Source organism: Tyto alba, unplaced genomic scaffold (genome assembly GCF_018691265.1).
Source record: "Tyto alba isolate M040663 unplaced genomic scaffold, T.alba_DEE_v4.0 Super-Scaffold_1, whole genome shotgun sequence".
NCBI classification, from domain to species: Eukaryota; Metazoa; Chordata; class Aves; order Strigiformes; family Tytonidae; genus Tyto; species Tyto alba.
The window spans coordinates 24,686,351-24,703,722 of NW_024881261.1; the positions used below are offsets into that span (position 1 = coordinate 24,686,351).

Below are 17,372 nucleotides of genomic sequence, written 5' to 3' on the forward strand. Positions count from 1 at the left end.
AGATCCATTTGTGAGCAGTTGAAGTTAGTATAGTGCTAAACATGCAATTTTCTTTTAATCTCTGGTGCATCATGGAAAATAAGTATCTGCTTTTTGCACTGACATTTTTATATTTGGCTAAAACCAAATATAAAAAAACCTAAAAATTGGTTTTGGATTTCCTGCTCAACTAGACAGCTTAAACATTTCAAAAATCAAGGCACAGTTGTTTTGTTGTGAAAAGTAGAATACAGAAACCATAAAGTGGTCTTCATGTGTGCAACCAAAACAGATGTTTGGAGGAACAAAGTAAAGATGTTCATACTAAGATAAGTATTGTTTGTTGGCTTCTGGAGCAGTCACTGCACCGGTCTAGAAGATGAGAGCATGTGAAGCTGTGATCTCAAATGTCTTAGGGAAATTAATACAGAAATTAAAATATGTTAGAAGTTGATGATAAAGAGAAATGAGGTTTGGTTCTTCAAGGCCAAGCCAAACTGCTAGGGACAGGCTAGGCTTGGAGCACGCCCTTTGCTGGAATCAGATAAATTTGTGGGGAGTGACAGACCTTCTCTCCTTGGTGACTGGGGGCACTGATGGGTTCCCTGGTTTTGGTTAACAGGGAACTGAAGGCCTACTCATTAAAGGTTAGAGCTACAGGAGGAAAGCACCACTCTTCCAATTTCAGCCCTAACGTGCATGATGTACAGGCATTTAAGAATAAAATCAGAAAAAGGAAATAAGAGACTGGATGAGTAAAACAATACAGGCTCAAAGGTCAAGTTTGACAAGAACATTCAGCAGAAAAAGATGCTCCAAACATTAATCTGCTCCCAAGCAGCCTCATTCCTTGCTGATACACTCTGCTCCCGCTGCTGCTGCCACCAAGTAGCAGCTATCGGATCAGATTTGTATTTATATTGGAAAAGAATGAAGCCTTTTAAGTTTTTGTTAGCATAAAAATACAAATTTTGCTAGTATCATTGGCTACAGTCAGCCTCCAGGTCACCAGTAGACACCTCAGTCAGTTCACTAATCAGTAGGAATCAACAGGCAAAGATGGGGAGAAAGAGGGTGAATGAAAAGACCATAAGCAGCAAAGCTGAGTAAAAGCTTGTTTGTACAACTATAAATTTGTCAAGTTGAGACTTACAGAAGTTAATTTTGTTTCAAAAAAAAAATAAAGAGAAAGATTTTCTTCAAAAATGTTGAATTTAAGGTCTTAATTTTTTTTAATGTGAGTTTATTTCTTCTAAGAAAAGATGGAACAAAAGCAGGCAGTATGTCTACATAAACATTGCGTATATGTTTTGTACTGAAATGGTTCTAGAAGGAACAAGTAACAAGCATTTTCCATTTTTTTTCCACATTTTTAAGTTACAGATCTCACTCTGTAGGGTAACACCCGTAGAGGGGGGGCGGTTTTCTGCATATCTATCCATTTTTTAAAGCAGTATCTGCTTCTTGCCTTTCTTCATAACTTTTCATAACTTAATTATATCAGCTGAGTGTCCACATTTTATTTATACATACCGATTTACTTGCTTACCGACCTGCTTTTCAGATTGAAAACTCTTCAGAGCAGGAACCTTTTTTTTCTTCTTCTTCTAATACATATCTTGGTGGTCACCTTGACAATAGGAGAATAAAAATTAGGTTTAAAAGATCACAAGTTGAACTTGTCTATACATGCCAACTAAATCTTGATTAATTTTAAAATGTTTTATTGCTTCTATAAAGAATATCAATGTGTTGGGTTTTAGGTTGAAATAACTTAAAACTGAATGATTCAGCAATGTAATACTACAGAAATAAAACTTTAAAGAAAAGTGACTGAGAGTAACAGGCAATAGTAGGAGTTTGACAAGGTTCCGCAGAGATAGAGGCTGAAAGTTTTTAATTTGTCTGCTCGGTTAGTTATTTTGGTTTTGTCAAGCATCCTGGTTTTATAGCATTGGGGTTTACTTTAAATGACAGTGCATGCACTGTAAAGCCTGTTGTGTTACCTTTATGAGTGCCTATATGTTACTGCCATGCTTTAAAGGGCTTATTACACAATCATACGATTCAAGAGCTCTTGCTGGAAACTGTTTGTCAAAACTGCTATTATAATAGCTGTATCCAAATGGATTTAATTCACTGTGTAGTCAGTAATTGTATAAATGCAGGGTTGCATAATTTACATTAGTGTGTATGTGACATTATCGTAAAAGGTGGTAGATTGACTGTCCTGCTTACAGCAATGGTTAGGTAATACTTTTAAACTGATTAAGTGATACTACAGAGACCATAGTTTGGAATATTTAATTATCTAAGAAATTATCTGCAACTAATGTAGGGGAAAAATAAACTCCTTCATTTCGGGCCAAATTCTCTTTCTAGACTGGCATAATCCTTAAAGGATTACATTAAAAACAGTGGAGTTGCTCTGTTTGGCGTTTTAAGAGCAGAATATTTTCCCATTGAGATTAGAATAAATTTCAGCCTCTGTTGCAGTGACATCTTCTCATAGATTTAAAACCTGCAAAATCCTGAGAAAATTCATTTAGCAAGCATGTTTCATTCTTCAAAAATAAATAAGTAGTCTAGGGAGATCTTAATTAAAGGCAACGCAGAATTTACCAATACAGCATGAGAAGGAAAAGATAGTTCTAAACGTTCTAGAGCAGAACTGTGAGTTAAAAGGATGAAAAATTAAAATTTCTTCATGTGATTTGAATATTTAAAGGCAATGCTTTAGAATTTCTATGGTATATCTACATCAGCAATATCCAACTTGTATCCAATTAATTATTTTTTTTAAAGGAGAAATATATATATACACATTAACTTATTTTTAGTAATGTTTCTAGGGAAGGCTGTCTCTTTCATTCCAATGGACTGATTTTATTTATGAAGCTAAATATAAATTCTCCCAGAAGAAAAAGCTCCTTCAGAACTGCTCTGTAGTGACCTAATGCTCAGTCCTTCTCTTTTCAGTCTTACTGATGCTCAAGTAAAATAGAAGTGCCTTGGGCCCATTTCTGCCTCCACTGACAACCCATGCTTCTCAGATTATCATGTAGCATAAACAAAGCTGTCATGTAACATGGCATTTATTTAAATGATGAGATTTCTGTGTTTGCCACTCTGAAACTGAGGTATAGCTAAGAAAGCTTGCAAGTTTTGACAGGTGTGTTTGCCCCGCTAGGGCAATATGCTTAATGTATAAAAAATGTGAGGCATAGTACAGTTTTTGTCCTGCTCAAAATGAAATTATAATGTGTTTTTTTCTCTCTCTTCCCACCCCCCCCCCCAATACCCTCATAAGCTTGTGAGTAGAAGCTGCTTTGACCTGATTATAGGTTGATATTTGTTAGAAAATTCTCCCACAGTACAGTGTTTTGATGGTCCAGCTATGCAGTGGTTTAAAATATGTCTGTGCAACACCATGAAATGGAGTACAAACATACATGCATTTCTGCTAGTGTGTGGGTCAGTGCAAACAGTAAGTGAAGTGCATGGTTTGCTTTTTGAGCTGAAAGATGCTTCATTTTTGCACAGTCCTCACAGCCAAGTTTCAGAAGGTTGAAGAGTATATGTGAGCTAGAACGTATGTGTCAGTGTAACATGGATGTACATATGTGTATTCTTTACACTAGATATGGACATTCCAACTGTCATAATTACTGTGTGTTTTCAATTCTCGAGCTACCTATTTACGGATAGAAATAGATTTGTTTGTATTTCCCATTCCCATATACAGCTCAAAAAATAATAGTTTTTTGAGGGGCTGGCCTGTTTTTTTACACGCAAGCATCAAATAAGATATACAGTGGCCAAACCAATATACATAGGATTTACAGTGCAGAAAGAGATATTTATATTTGTTAATATCCAAGGCCAGATCTGGTTTTGTGTCACCCTGTACTTTCACTGGTGTGGCTAAGCTCACTGCAGTAGAGCATGCTCTCAACAGAGACTAGGATCATACAGTTCGTGGGTTTCGTTTATTGTAACCCATCTCTTCTGTCTTCAGGAATGATTTTGATCAGAGCTCATAGTAATTCCAAGACAGTCATTGTGTTGTATCAGTGAAACATCTGCAGAAACTTTTCTTAATTGTGGTGCCAATGACTTCACCCCCTTTGCCTTTTCTGAGTCCTCAACCCCTTTTATGGTCCAGACAGAGATCACAGGAAAAGGATTTAGCTTTGAACACTACCTTATGTCTTCAGCAGCCATGCCGAGTCAGAGGCGTGCATTTTCTGGCAGTTCAGTGGGTGCAGTTTCAGCTCCCTCTGAAATCTGTGCCTAGCAGGCAAATGGCAGTACTCTTGTGTGCTCGGAAAGGCTTTTTCAACAGTTCATTGCCATTCTAAACCTTAAACATTGTGACACATGCCAGAAAAATTCGGTGGCTTGTTCTTTAGGGCAGTTTTTCCATATATATATGCATACATATATATATATATATATGTTTTTAAAATGTACTAGCACCAAAATGAAGCAAAACTAGTATTTGCTGTTGACCTCTTGCTTCCCTGTCTTTTACACACAGCTATAGTGGTTTGTTTACTTGTGCAAACAAATAATTATTTAATATGAGAAATAAAGTAGAGTTTCAACTCATGGCACTGGCAGTGATGATACATAAAATATTGACATTTAAGAGGCTCGCACACCTTCTGTAAAGTATACAAACGCATTTGGGCCTATAGAAGCTATTCGTGAGTCATTGGTTGATGCTGTTACATTTTTTACAATTGTAGTAACTAGATACAGAGTTCTGAGTCTGATCTCATGCTGATATAAATCAAGAGTTATTTCAAAGGAATGGTGTTGACTTAACAGGAGTGCAGACATAATCAGATGTAGGTTCAGAGGATATATACTGGGTGCAAAAATATTGTTTAATTTTACATCATGGCTAATAGTTGATGTGTATGAGTGTACAAGTTCCTTTGGAGGAACCTTCTTTCCCCTATTAACTCTAATTCTATGAATCACACTTTAGTGAGATGTTATGAATATGACTTCTGAATAAAAATACTCGACTAGATAATGGGACAATGTGTATGTCTGAGGAGAGCTATAAAGGGAAGACAAGTCTCACTGAACATCTTTGGATTAACTTTACCTCCTAGGGGAGAGGGAAAATGGGGTCTGCACACTGTCATTTCCCCTAGATATCTCTAGGGCCATGAGTAGAGCCACAGAAGATTCAAAGTCTTTGGCATAATATTCCTTCTCTGTTTCTACTAAGAATGAACTAGCTCTCTCTGAGGGACAGTACTTTGCATCCCAGCCAACACAGCTATATGAACTTACTTTTGCTTAGCAAGCTGCAAAGAGAATTTTAGCCTGATTGCACTACTGGGGTCTTTTATTACGGAAGTAAATTAATATAAGTATTAATTGTATCATACTGTAGACATATAAATGCATTATAAATTACATCTACTCTATAACTTGTTTAGGGTAACATTGTTTATTATAGCAATAAAGGCTTAACTTCTTCTACATTACTAGTTATAAAGTTTTCTTGGCTACATGTTGAGTTCATTCGAATACAGCATAATTTGTTGTATATTATTAAAATATTTGATTAGAAAGATCCCAGAGCATGTGGCTGACTTGCATCTCGCTTGTTATACTATTTAACTCCATTGACTTGCACAAATAAATTCCTTGTTTTTCTGACACACCCCACATAGCTACAGCACCAGGGCAAACCATGCACAGAACTAGATGGAGGAGAGAGGAGATGTTGGCATGCAAAACAATGCAAACTTAGCATGCACACAGAAAGCGCCGGGGGGCTGGAGTGTTCATCCAGTACAGCTGTCTGAAAGTCCCAGCCTGAAAATACAGGTTCTCATTCTGTTTGCTTAGAAATGACGGGGTGAATCAGCACTGCCAGGTTTGAAATACGTCATCACTGGAAGTCTTAAGGATTTCTAACTGAGGGTTCAACACACAGTGCCCTGCCCCACATTACCTTTAACTTTGGACAGTGCTGTGCTGATACAGTGGGAGAGTTGTGTTATCTATTTCATTTATGTTATCAAGTGTGGTATCTTTGTGTGAAGTACAGCAGCAATGACATTTTTTGCTGTAGGAAAAAAAAAAAAAAAACAAAAGAAAAACAAAACAGGAGAAAGTCTTGTTATACTAATGATTTTTAAAGATGTATTAATGTGCTGAAGAAGGCGCAGAGACTTAGAGCCTATAGACTTCTGGGTTTTACCTTCTAGAGAGAAGTAAGAGCTTGGAATCATCCAGGCTGACATGGGCTTTTTTCAAATACTTTTCTCATTACTTCTTACCTTATAGCTGCCCAGAGACATTTATACATTTTGAGTTCAGGTTTCTATGTTCTGTTAAGTTCTTCCTGTCTTTTTTTTTTTTTTTTCCCTCCTTTCTTTTTATCTGTTTTTGGCCCCTGATCTAAAGAAAATTAGAGAGGATGGAGGTGGGAAGGAGATGGGACAGAATTCTGTTTCACAGTTGTTCCTATTTTTCCAAGTTAAAGCTCACAAAAGAAACCTGAATGTGTCTCCATCTTGTAAGCATCTGTACTACCACTACCAGCCCATGGATCAAAAGATTATTTGAGGAAATAGCTAGATGCTTTTGTATATGTTTTAGGGCTCCCTTCCTCCTTTTATTTTATTTTAATACAAAATTAGGGACACTCCAACATGTTGCCCATAAGAGTTCTGTTACAGGTAATTAAATGTAAGTTTACACATTTAATCTACTTTTAAGAGCGAGAGAGGCTGGTAAATGACCCAGTTAAGGAAAGTACTCAGCCTAATTGGATGTAATGATTGCTTGCTGGTGTTTATTACTGTACTAAGAGTAGACGTGTAGTCTGTGATTCTAATTTGGTTTAAAGACAGACCTGTAGTTTTTGTAGCTATCATCAGAGTTCGATTGTTTCAGTTAACATCATGAAATAGGCTTGTGTTCATTTGGGAGTTTAAATGTATTAGAATGGAAGGAGCACAGTTTTTTCGGTTAATATTGCTCTCCAATTATTATCTCTCCAGACTGTTTTACCTATGAAAATATCTTGAGCTAGATATGCTAGCACGTATTTTTGCCTGAGGAAAATAAAGATAGATTTCACATGTGACAATTTAACAATATTTACCAATGAGCTGATTCCTTATGATTTGTCTTTGAATTTTGTCTTCAGCCTATGAATCCCTACATGAATGTTTTATTTTTATTATTTCTATATCATTCTGAAACAGTTGAGTTCTGCACTAATGTAAAATCATTGAGAGTTGAATCAAAGTCCCAAAAATTTAATTTCATTAATGCTTATTACTAAAACTTCCCTAATTATAGACACCTTGTTGCAATTTGCACTTATAGTTCTGGGCTTCCAGGAAATTGTATCCAAGCGGAATGTGTTGTATTACAGGGTGTTTACCATATAAGATATTTGTTGCTTAAAAATAGACCACTGGATTTTATGCCCAGAGGAGCAGCACTTGGACTTCAAAACACTTATGTAATTATTCTTTATTTCATAAGCTCTCAGAATGATAAATGAAATAGGAACTGGCTTTGAAAAGCAAAGCCACTGATGACCACTGCACTTAGCCAAGGTGTCTCTATGTTCGCTATGATGGATTTGGGCATTTTATAACCTAATAGATCACACACAGAAATGAAGTTAAAGCAACATTAAAGTCACAAAAGCAAGGATATTCAGAATGGAGACTTCTGCTTCATCTTCATTCACCCTGTTGTGCCTAATTGTTACAAAACACGGATCAGTAAAAGATGGTAGCTATTTTTATGCTACTACACAGACACACCAAGGTAATTTAATGGCAGCTTTAATTCTAACTGACGTCATTTATTATGAAATTAAAAAAAAAAAAAAACAAAAAAAAACCCTCAGTATTATTTTGTTGTATCTTTCAATATGTATTATTGTTAACTATAGTTTAGTAGACCCTACTGTGCTAGTAGAAGTTCTCCTAAGGTTAAAGAAAGATAATTTGCCTATTAGATGTGTGCAGATGGTAATATCTCTATAATGTAGTGTGTGCTCCAAAGCCATGATGGCTGCTTCTGAACCTTCAATACTTCAAAATATGATATTATTGCTCCTCTTGAAAATATATAAATTTATAGAGACAGAATGTATGACCCAGGTAGAGATAGAAAACTGTGATCAGGAAAAAAAATATTGTTCTCATAACAGCTGAATTCCTTGATGTATTTGGGGGTTTAGACTAATTCAGTTACTTACATTTACTGCAGAAAGAACAGAATAAGAGCTGATATTGCAATACTTACCTGCAAGTACTAGAGGGAGCTGAGGGAAGGAATCAAGACAGATAAGGAAAATAAAGGAGAAAGATGATGGTGAGAACTTTCACTAGTGTTATGTTGCTTGAATAGAATCTTACTTGATGCCAAGCCCCATTTACAGCATTAGAAATACAATGTGTGTGCATTATTCACTCTCTGTGCTCAAACACATACATTTGTATGCATATGCAAGTGTCTACCATGTATTTAACATAGAACATCTGTGTGTGCCCATGCACACTTGGGGAGAAAGCAGGTTAGTTTATTACAATGTGCCTTCAGCAGGGTTATCACTTTGTTCATTGTTTTAGTATTATCTAGAGCAAATCATATATATGTTCTTACGAAATGGATGAACACACTCTGCTTGTCTGGCAGAGTTTAATGTAAGACCTCTCTTTCTTGATTTCCAATTCAAATGAATCCTGTTAAAATTACTAAAAAACATTGCTCTTCAAGACTATCTTAAGAGCACAACACAGCATTGAAGCACGTTTCTAAATAGCTTTCTTAACAGGATATAGAGTAGGATGCACTGAGAACTGACTGAAACCTGTTCTTTAATTGGAATATTCATCTTATGTTTTTCATTACCCTTTTTCCTTTGCCTCTCATGGATGGTTGTTGCTAATGCTCCCCTCCCCTCCCCTCCTGGTGGGCCAGCCAACAGTTCCCTCTGGAGGCAGCATCATTATATCTGCCTGGTTCACTTAGTAGCAGATGGTGAAGAGCAGTAGAGCTGATACACTGCATTTCACAGAAACCAGGATCCTTCTGGTACCTCTGCAGCATACACAGACTTGCCTGATTTGAGACTGTGAATTCTTTATATGCCTCCCAAACTAGGTTTCCTTGTTTGCTACTGTGTACGTCAGTGTAAGAGTGATTTTTGTGATCTGCTCTGTTGCTGTACAGTGAAGAAACTACTCATCTCCAGCTTTCAGCTACTGGAGGATCTATTCCCCATTTTATTTCTATTTTTACCAAGAATTAAAAGAAAACAGTTCTGATGGTTTTCATTTTCACTGGTTGACAGGCTTTTCTTCCCCCTCCCCTTTTTTTAATTCCTGCTGTCTGCCAAAGGACAATCTGTTTGCTCTGAGACAGTTTAATGCATACTGACTACCAGAGGCAGAACTTCCATTGGCTCTGTTACAGGGGTAATTTACACTTTAACAAGGTATTGTGACAAGGTGGTAATTATATTTTTATCACGTCATTATGACATTACCACCTGGAAAGCCATAGCTGATTAATTAGTGGCATATATTAAATTTATAACCCTAGAACTCTAAAGTTATCATACCTAAGTGGTGTAATTATGTTGAACTGTGGTGTGGCAGTGAATCGGAGGTGAAGATGCTGAGTATCCACCTATTGCAATAGGTTTAACGAGTGCCAGTAGAGGGCAGGGAGCTGCAGAGAAGGAAGTATTTTTTTTTTAATAAATGCTAAGGAGGAGGGTGAAGTCATTAAAATCTTGAAACCAAATCTAGTCAGATGGCAAGTTGCAAGGCTTCTTACGTATATGTGTTTTTTAAAAAGATGTCATTTGAGAGCACTTTAATTTACACTAGTTCCTGCTTTTTATTTCACAGCTTTATTTTAGTTCATGTGCATTTTGGTTTTTACAATGCAGCAATTTCTGTTGAACTGCTTGAACTGACCATTCTGGAGGCTACATCACCTCTCTGGAATTAATAGGAAGCACTGATTTTTCTTAGTCTTGTCCATGTGTTTTATGTTGTTCCTCCTGATTTACTTTTTTTTCTCTTGCCCTTAATATTAGGAGATAAAGAAATGAGGCTGCAAGTAATTAATGAAAATGTCCACAACAAATAGCTTGATCAAATGTGTTTCTGTATCCCTACACAGTAAATACAGACGGGATTCTAAACCAAATCTAGTTTTATCCAAATTATCATGTTAAAGGTCAGAGCTCCAGTTTTGAATTGTTTTGATTTTCACTGTTTGTTGTGCCTTTCAAAGTCATATTTCCAAGTAACTCATGCTTTATTCTCCCTTTCCACTATAGAGAATGAAGTGACTACTTTCCCTGTGTTGGTGAGTGATCAGAGTGAAATTGTGGATACCAATGGAGCTGGAGATGCATTTGTTGGAGGTATTTCTTACTCCTTTCTCTGTTTGGAGATTGTCCTATTATTCTCTCCATATAAAATCTACCATTTTTTCATTCAACTGTTCTTCAGAATGAGCTTCATTCTTTTTAGAACTTTTCTCTGCATCCTGAAGTTATATGGCTTAATTAAGTTCTGATTATCAAAGGGAAAGTGTGTTCTATTACTTTAAAAATAATATGCCATTATGCTGTACTATGGACATTTTCATGAGATTAATTGTATCTGTCAGACTGTTGCATAAACAAGCTGCATAAAGTACTATATAGTGTACAGGAATCCCTCCTGGCTTAAATGTTAACACATTGTTGTTCTTTAAAACAGGTTGTAGTGAATATTAAACAGTATGTTAATAAGTGAGCATAACGTCTTCTGATCGTGTCAATTTTGGTAGAACATCTGCTTCCAATACAATTATTTGGACATCAGAAAAGAACACAAAGGGTTAATTTGTTAAAACAAACGCAGAAAATATCTGGCATTGCTTAATATCCATTTGCAAACTTACTATTTGTTTTGGCACAAGCTCTAAGGAAAAAAAGAGGATGTTATGTCTATGCCTGTTTTAAAAAATGATTCAGTATAAGCCAAAAACCAATCTAATCCAAAAGTTCTGTCATTCATTGTAGCCTTCATACATGTAGTTCTGTGATGCACTATTGCATCCTGAAGGCTCTAATATCTAGTACACAGTAGCTGTAAGGAGCTCCATTAGTCACTAATTTACTGGAAACATTACCAAAGAGACTTTATAAATAGAATTGCAGGTCTCAGTCTTGTAGCCATGAAGGGGATAACAAGCAGCGTGTTACCAAATTAAAGCCTCAGAATTGTGTCCCGCTTCAAGAAAGTATTCAACATAAGCTTAATCTTAAACATGTGCGTAATCTCATCCTTAATTAATACATCACTTAAAGCAATGATAAATTTTCAGTATATGCTTAAATCTGGCTGAAAATAGGAATGTTATTACTCATTGCTTTGGTGCTTTCATGAATCAAAAAGGACAGAAATAGAGGGTAACACATCAGGTCATATTATTCATACACCTTTTAGTGCACGCTTGTCACTCTCTATTGTTCCTAACTCACAAACAAGACTATATTTGAAACAGTAAGTAGCAGTGACTATAACATAAATAAGATCTCCAAGTGCTTGTCCTTGTATACATGTGCTCTGTGTATCAGCTGTGCCAGTAAACTGCTGTTCTTGTGAAAAAAAGAGAAAAGCTCTTGCCTATTTTGTTTTCAGATCCTGAAAATAAAATAATACAGGGTAGGGCCCAGGTGGGCAATATGGTAGACACCAACCGAGATTTGCCTCAGCATGAAGCAGGTTGACATGTGTCTGCCATGTTTATCTCAGGTTGTATATATTCTCAATTCTTTAGATTTTAGGCATTTTGAAATCAGGACTTTTTTTTAATAATCCTACTTTTGTTCTTTCGTGGTTTAGCAGCAAGAAGACTATTGCAACTAATCAGGCTTTAGGAACTGCTTGGTCTCTCATAATCCTTCCTCTTTAAATTATATCCTTTTCCCTGGTACTGCCATAGCTACTGTTTTTCTGTAGAAGGTCTAAAATGTTGACTAGTAATTATTCAGAACATCCTGGATGGAGAGGCTGATATAAGCTTCATCAGACTCTACTCCAAACTGCTAACTTCCACAAGCAGTGTAAGTAGTTCAGAAACTTCTGTCAAACAGGTCTTGGATCAGCTGTGAGATTCCTTTCCCCAAGGGGAAAAATGATGAGGAAAATGCTGAACTCTGTTGGGAAGGAAGGAAAGAAAGTAGGTGTTCTAAAAGATCAACTCCCCTTTGTCATTCTAAGTCTGTTGAGATAACACGTCTGGATACAGCAAGTTTCAGTGTATTTGAGGTAATCTTAACGAAGGTCCTGTATCACTGTTTATCGACATGTATTATTTTCCTTGATTCTCCCAAAAATACCACTGAGGCATCAGATGCTTTTCGTATGGAGGGCAAGTGCAGTGCAGTTCAGTGGTAGCATGGCATTGTACAGTTCTCCCTCGATACCAGGGAAAGAAAGGACCACAGCTGTTTTTCCTCCTGTAATGGAGGTTGGGTCAGCAGTTGCAAATCTGTCTGCAATCTCACTGCGGTTAGACACTTACCTGAGTACTGGTATGTGAGCTTAGGTTCTTGTTGCACCATATTTCCTTCTGCTATGACTCAAAGCAACATGAGCTTTAGAATATCCACAGTTCCTCCATTAGCTTCTAAGATATCTTAGTTCTCCTCTGTCACCCCATAAATAATAAATTGGTCGTTTATTCTCCTCAGAGAACAGATTTTCCTGAGTTTAGTCCAGATGGGAGATTTGGGAGTCATAACAGTCTAGATACACAGCTGATTCTAGTCTTATATACTGTGGTCTCCTTCTTCATGGAGTCATTTCATTTTCCTTCCCATATGTAGGAAATAGGATACTGGAGTGGATAAGCTTTGATTTGGTCTGTGTTTCATTTGGGGGAAATGTCTGTATTTTATCTATATCACACTTTTCATGTGTTTTCAAAAGTACGTATTTGCAAAAGGAAAAGTTCTTTATTGTCTCCTTACCAGAAAGTCCTATGCAGTAATGTTGGTAATACTACTCAACATATGTATCTTCTGTTGATTCTAGCATTGAGCCAGATGCAGTGTTATCGTCCTGACAGAATTTTTATAATAGGAAGGTTATATTCTCTTCAGTGTTTTTCTAGCTTCTTTCTTTGATTGAGGTTTTTATTAAGTTGTTACTACCTAGGCAACAGTATATGTAATATTTTGATTTTAGTGTCCTTGTAGTGAAATGTTTCAAAATTCATCCCTTAACAAAAAAAATGCACTCAGTGCTATAAGATACTCTCCTGGAAACAGTTTCTTTATTCAAACAGCAGAGAACAAGACTCTCGTGGCAAAGCTTCTCATACTTCTCTGGGACTGGTATATTAACATGACGGAACAGTGGTTTTGTTGGAGCAAATGCCTTGGCTGAGAGGGGAATGTGGGATATAATGAGAACTAACCCCATCAAGCAGGATTTATTTTACATTAAGAGGTCAGGTTTGTTAGACTGTATCATATTTTGAAAGGTCTTTCACGGAGGTACTCTCTTCCAGAGGTATAACTCACAGATTGTAAGGAAATTCCTTCTCAATAATTATGCCAACTTGGCAAATCACTCCTGATGTATTTCTCAATGTGAAAGTGGAAAATAAGAAATCTATTGTGGTTTGTTTTTTTTTTTTTTTCCTAGAACCTATCTAACTACTGAAGGTCTTGAAATCTTTAAGTCATGAGAAAGTTTAAAGACACAAAGTTTCTGGGCACTTGTAACTCTGTGAGTTGATTCATGAGTTCAGCATTTCTGAACATGAAGCTGCTGGCCTCTAAGGAGAACTAGCTCATTCCAACAGCTAGCAACAAGAAATAAACTGCATTCTTCAGTTGAAATCTGTTTTTATTAAGTTGGCACCAGGAATATCTCTGAATTTCTTGCCTCTTACTGCAGGCATCAAGTCATCTGCCACTCAGGCTGGTGCGACGCATGAATGAGAAACAGGGTTTTTTAAATTGCTGCAGGTATCTTAATGCTAAAACCACTTCTCTAAACAATAGTAACAGAGTTCTGCCTTTATCGCTTTCCAGCAACACTGCTACCTTTTAGAAGTTTAAGCAATAATTTACTTTGTAGCATCTCAGCACCTCATGTGGATTTCAAGGGTACCACAGGTTTTTGGTTATAAATCCCTGAAATATCCATAAATTAAAGTCGCAATTGCACCTTCAGATTCTGATGACATTGACAAATCACTTGACCTTTGCTGGCATGGCTTATGTCACAAAAGTCGTCTTAATAGAATTACAGCCTTCATTTGTAGAGTTTGGAGAACATTCTATTACTCGTTAAACTAACTTTTATTTATTAGTAGTCAGCCCCAGTTTGAAGCTTTGTCATAATGATAATCAAAGCATATTTAATGGCAGTGAATAGATTGAAATATGGACAGTTTTACCATCTTATGCTTTCTTTTATGCCATCTTGCTTTCTTCAGCCAGAGTAGGTCTGCCTTCTGTTTGGACTCCCCTTTGTCATTGCCACTGTTACTAATTAAAACAATAAGCATCTTTTCTGATAGTTACTGCTGTTGTTCCTTGCAAAATCTCTCCCCTAGAATCGGTCTACTCACTGGAACTGGGTAGAGAGTTCATAATAAATGAATAGAAGAAGGTGTAAAATCAATGTTTCTTCAGGTTCTGTCAATATCAATATATTGATTTAGTAATCTACTATAATTTAGTCATATACTGCATGAAAAGTAGTAGAGTATGAAATGTAACCACAGATAATTTTCAAATAGCATGATGAAGTAGTGACAGAATGATCACAGCAAGTGTATGTTACTTACCATGTTATAAAGATGTTATACCATTCTCAAGGAAAAGAAATCCCAAGATAGAAGGAGCTCTTCATTAAGCATTGTATGGTGCCAGATAGGAGCTGATAGCAATTTGCCTGTGTCGGTATCAAAGCTGAGGTCAACGGCTCAAACCACCTGTCAGTTTAACAATCGCATTGGCAGCTTTCATGTACTGAGGGATCTCATAAAGCTGCTAGCTATAGTTTGAAAGCTACATTCAGAATTTTTTTGGTATACATGCTTACAGAATAAGCAGTTCTCTGTCTCCTGTTAAACCTAGCGTGAATCTTACGAGATGGCCAACTACTGTCTCCGCTATCAGAGAACTACTCTGATAGAAGGCAGGGATGGCAGCAAAAGAGGAATTGTCATCTTTTATACGTGTCCTTGCATGAGCACGCCTCATGGCATCCTTATCTTTTCTTCAGAGACCACAGGGCTTAATGGAGCTACTTCCCTCCTCTGGTTACTCTTTCTGTTGCCAAACTGGCTCAATAAAGCCATTCCCTCATCTTCAATGTAAAGGTTAATTCTAAACATTATTTTTCCATCTTAATCTAAATGCCTCTACAAATTAGATAAAGACCTTGGACTCCTAAGAGTTTGCCTAGAGGTCATCACATTGCTCAAATTTTAGCCTGTTTTCATGAGGTAAATGCAAATAATTTTCTATAGAGTGACATCCAGCTTTGATTTCAGAGCTAAGTAATATTTGGTATATTTCTACGTTATTGACATGTTAAAATACTATCCTTAATATGAAACATTCCTTGAATATATTGTACATATACATATATGAAAGTTTATAAAAACACAGCACAAGAAATTTAAATATAAGTTTGCAAAGAATCCATAGCACACAGAATAACTGTTCATCATCACCCCTCTACTGTTAAAAGTTTGATGCAGAAACCTTTTTCAAAAAAGGTCTGTTCTGTTTTCTGAACATACTAGTATAACTTCAGAATACCCTGACTCAGGCCGATGGATTTAAACAAGTATACTATTGATAAAAATGGAAACAGAATTTAATCCAGTATAATGATTCTTATGCTGTAGTTCTGCAAAATCCATCATTTATGGAAGCAATTCAAGTACCTTTAAAATTAAAAAATCATGTAGGTGAGATTTACCATGATTTGAGTTGGCCCTGCTTTAAGCCAGGGGCCGGAGCAAGTGACCTCCAGAGGTCCCTTCCAACCTAAATTGTGCTATGGTCCTATGAGTTCCAATCCTGTAGGAATTTGGTTCCCAGGTGCCATTTCCTGCTCCTCTGAAAAGCCAGCCTCAGTCAACTTCAGAGAGCAGTGTTGGTGGCTAAAGAGTAGAAGCTGGCTGAATTAAAAAGTGAAGCTTATACAATGGGAATTCCATTTTCTCCCAATAAATCTGATATTGGGCAAAGATGGACTGCATTCATGACTTTGCCTAATAAGTATCTTATGAATTTCATGTGAAGGAATTTTGTGGATTGAGGCATATGCACGTGTGAGAAATTAAATAAGTTCTTATGGATAGTTGCTATATGGTTATACCAGGAGTCCTAAACATGTCAAAAAGATCTGATAATGCTTTCAGCAGAGACAGGTGATTTGAATGGTTTGTCAGAATACTAAATTATGAGTGAGTTTGTGACTATGTTGAAAAGACAGTTCCTTAATGCATTTATATGGCTCTTTAAGATTGTGGAAGAATCTCTTTTCACTACAAACATGGCAGAGAAATTAAATATTCCTCTTATTTGTTATATTTTTATCTCTGTGTGAATCTCTGTTGTAAGAGCTGCCCTCCCTCCAGTACTCACAACCCCTAAAACATTCTAGATTTGTTGAAATAGGAGTTCAAGGAACTAGGAACAGTTCTTTACTGAACAGCAGGAGTGTGATATCAGAAGCTACTTAATCCACTTACAGTGGTCTTTAATTTGTATAAGGTTTTTATACTTGTTTAAGATACCTTGGGAAGTTGTCATCATCTTTTAATCACATTTGATAGAGAGAAATACAGTGGATAAAATATCACTGCTGTGAAGTACTGCCTTCTGATAACACCAGAGCTCTGAGATGCAATTTTATTTGCCAGCTGGGAGTGAAGGGTATTTTCTTGGTGATATCAATTAAATATGTATGGGCATGTAACTTATGGCTGATTTTTGCTACAGAATTTAACTTCATGAGCAGAGAGACAAGGGGGGATACTACTTGGAATAGTTCTGTCTTTTCTTTGAAGTAAAGATAAATGTTATAACAGAAATCAGCACTCTCTTAGTCTTCATTTATACAACATGGGTGGCTAATTGCCTCTGAGCAATCCTGTTGTTACTGAGATCATGGCTGATGAGATATGCAGCTTTGAAATAAAAATACCTTCTTAATGTCATCAGCATTTTGACTGGCAGCCCGTTTTGCCCATCTTTAATACTCCTGTTTTACAAACGGCATACATGAATATAATAGCTGAGCTGCAGATAGGGCATCAGTCTTTGCTTGCTAGAGGATAACTTGTCAACA

General features: G+C 36.5%; 1 protein-coding gene across 4 annotated transcripts in view; it reads left to right on the forward strand.

The window, feature by feature from the left end:
* ADK (adenosine kinase) overlaps positions 1 to 17,372 on the forward strand; it is a 289,605-nt gene that overhangs the window by 260,677 nt on the left and 11,556 nt on the right. For all 4 annotated transcript variants that reach the window (XM_032982148.2, XM_042797253.1, XM_042797148.1 and 1 more), the window contains exon 10: positions 10,331 to 10,417. In XM_032982148.2, coding sequence (XP_032838039.2) covers positions 10,331 to 10,417 — 87 coding nt within the window. The remainder of the gene's footprint in view (positions 1 to 10,330; positions 10,418 to 17,372) is intronic.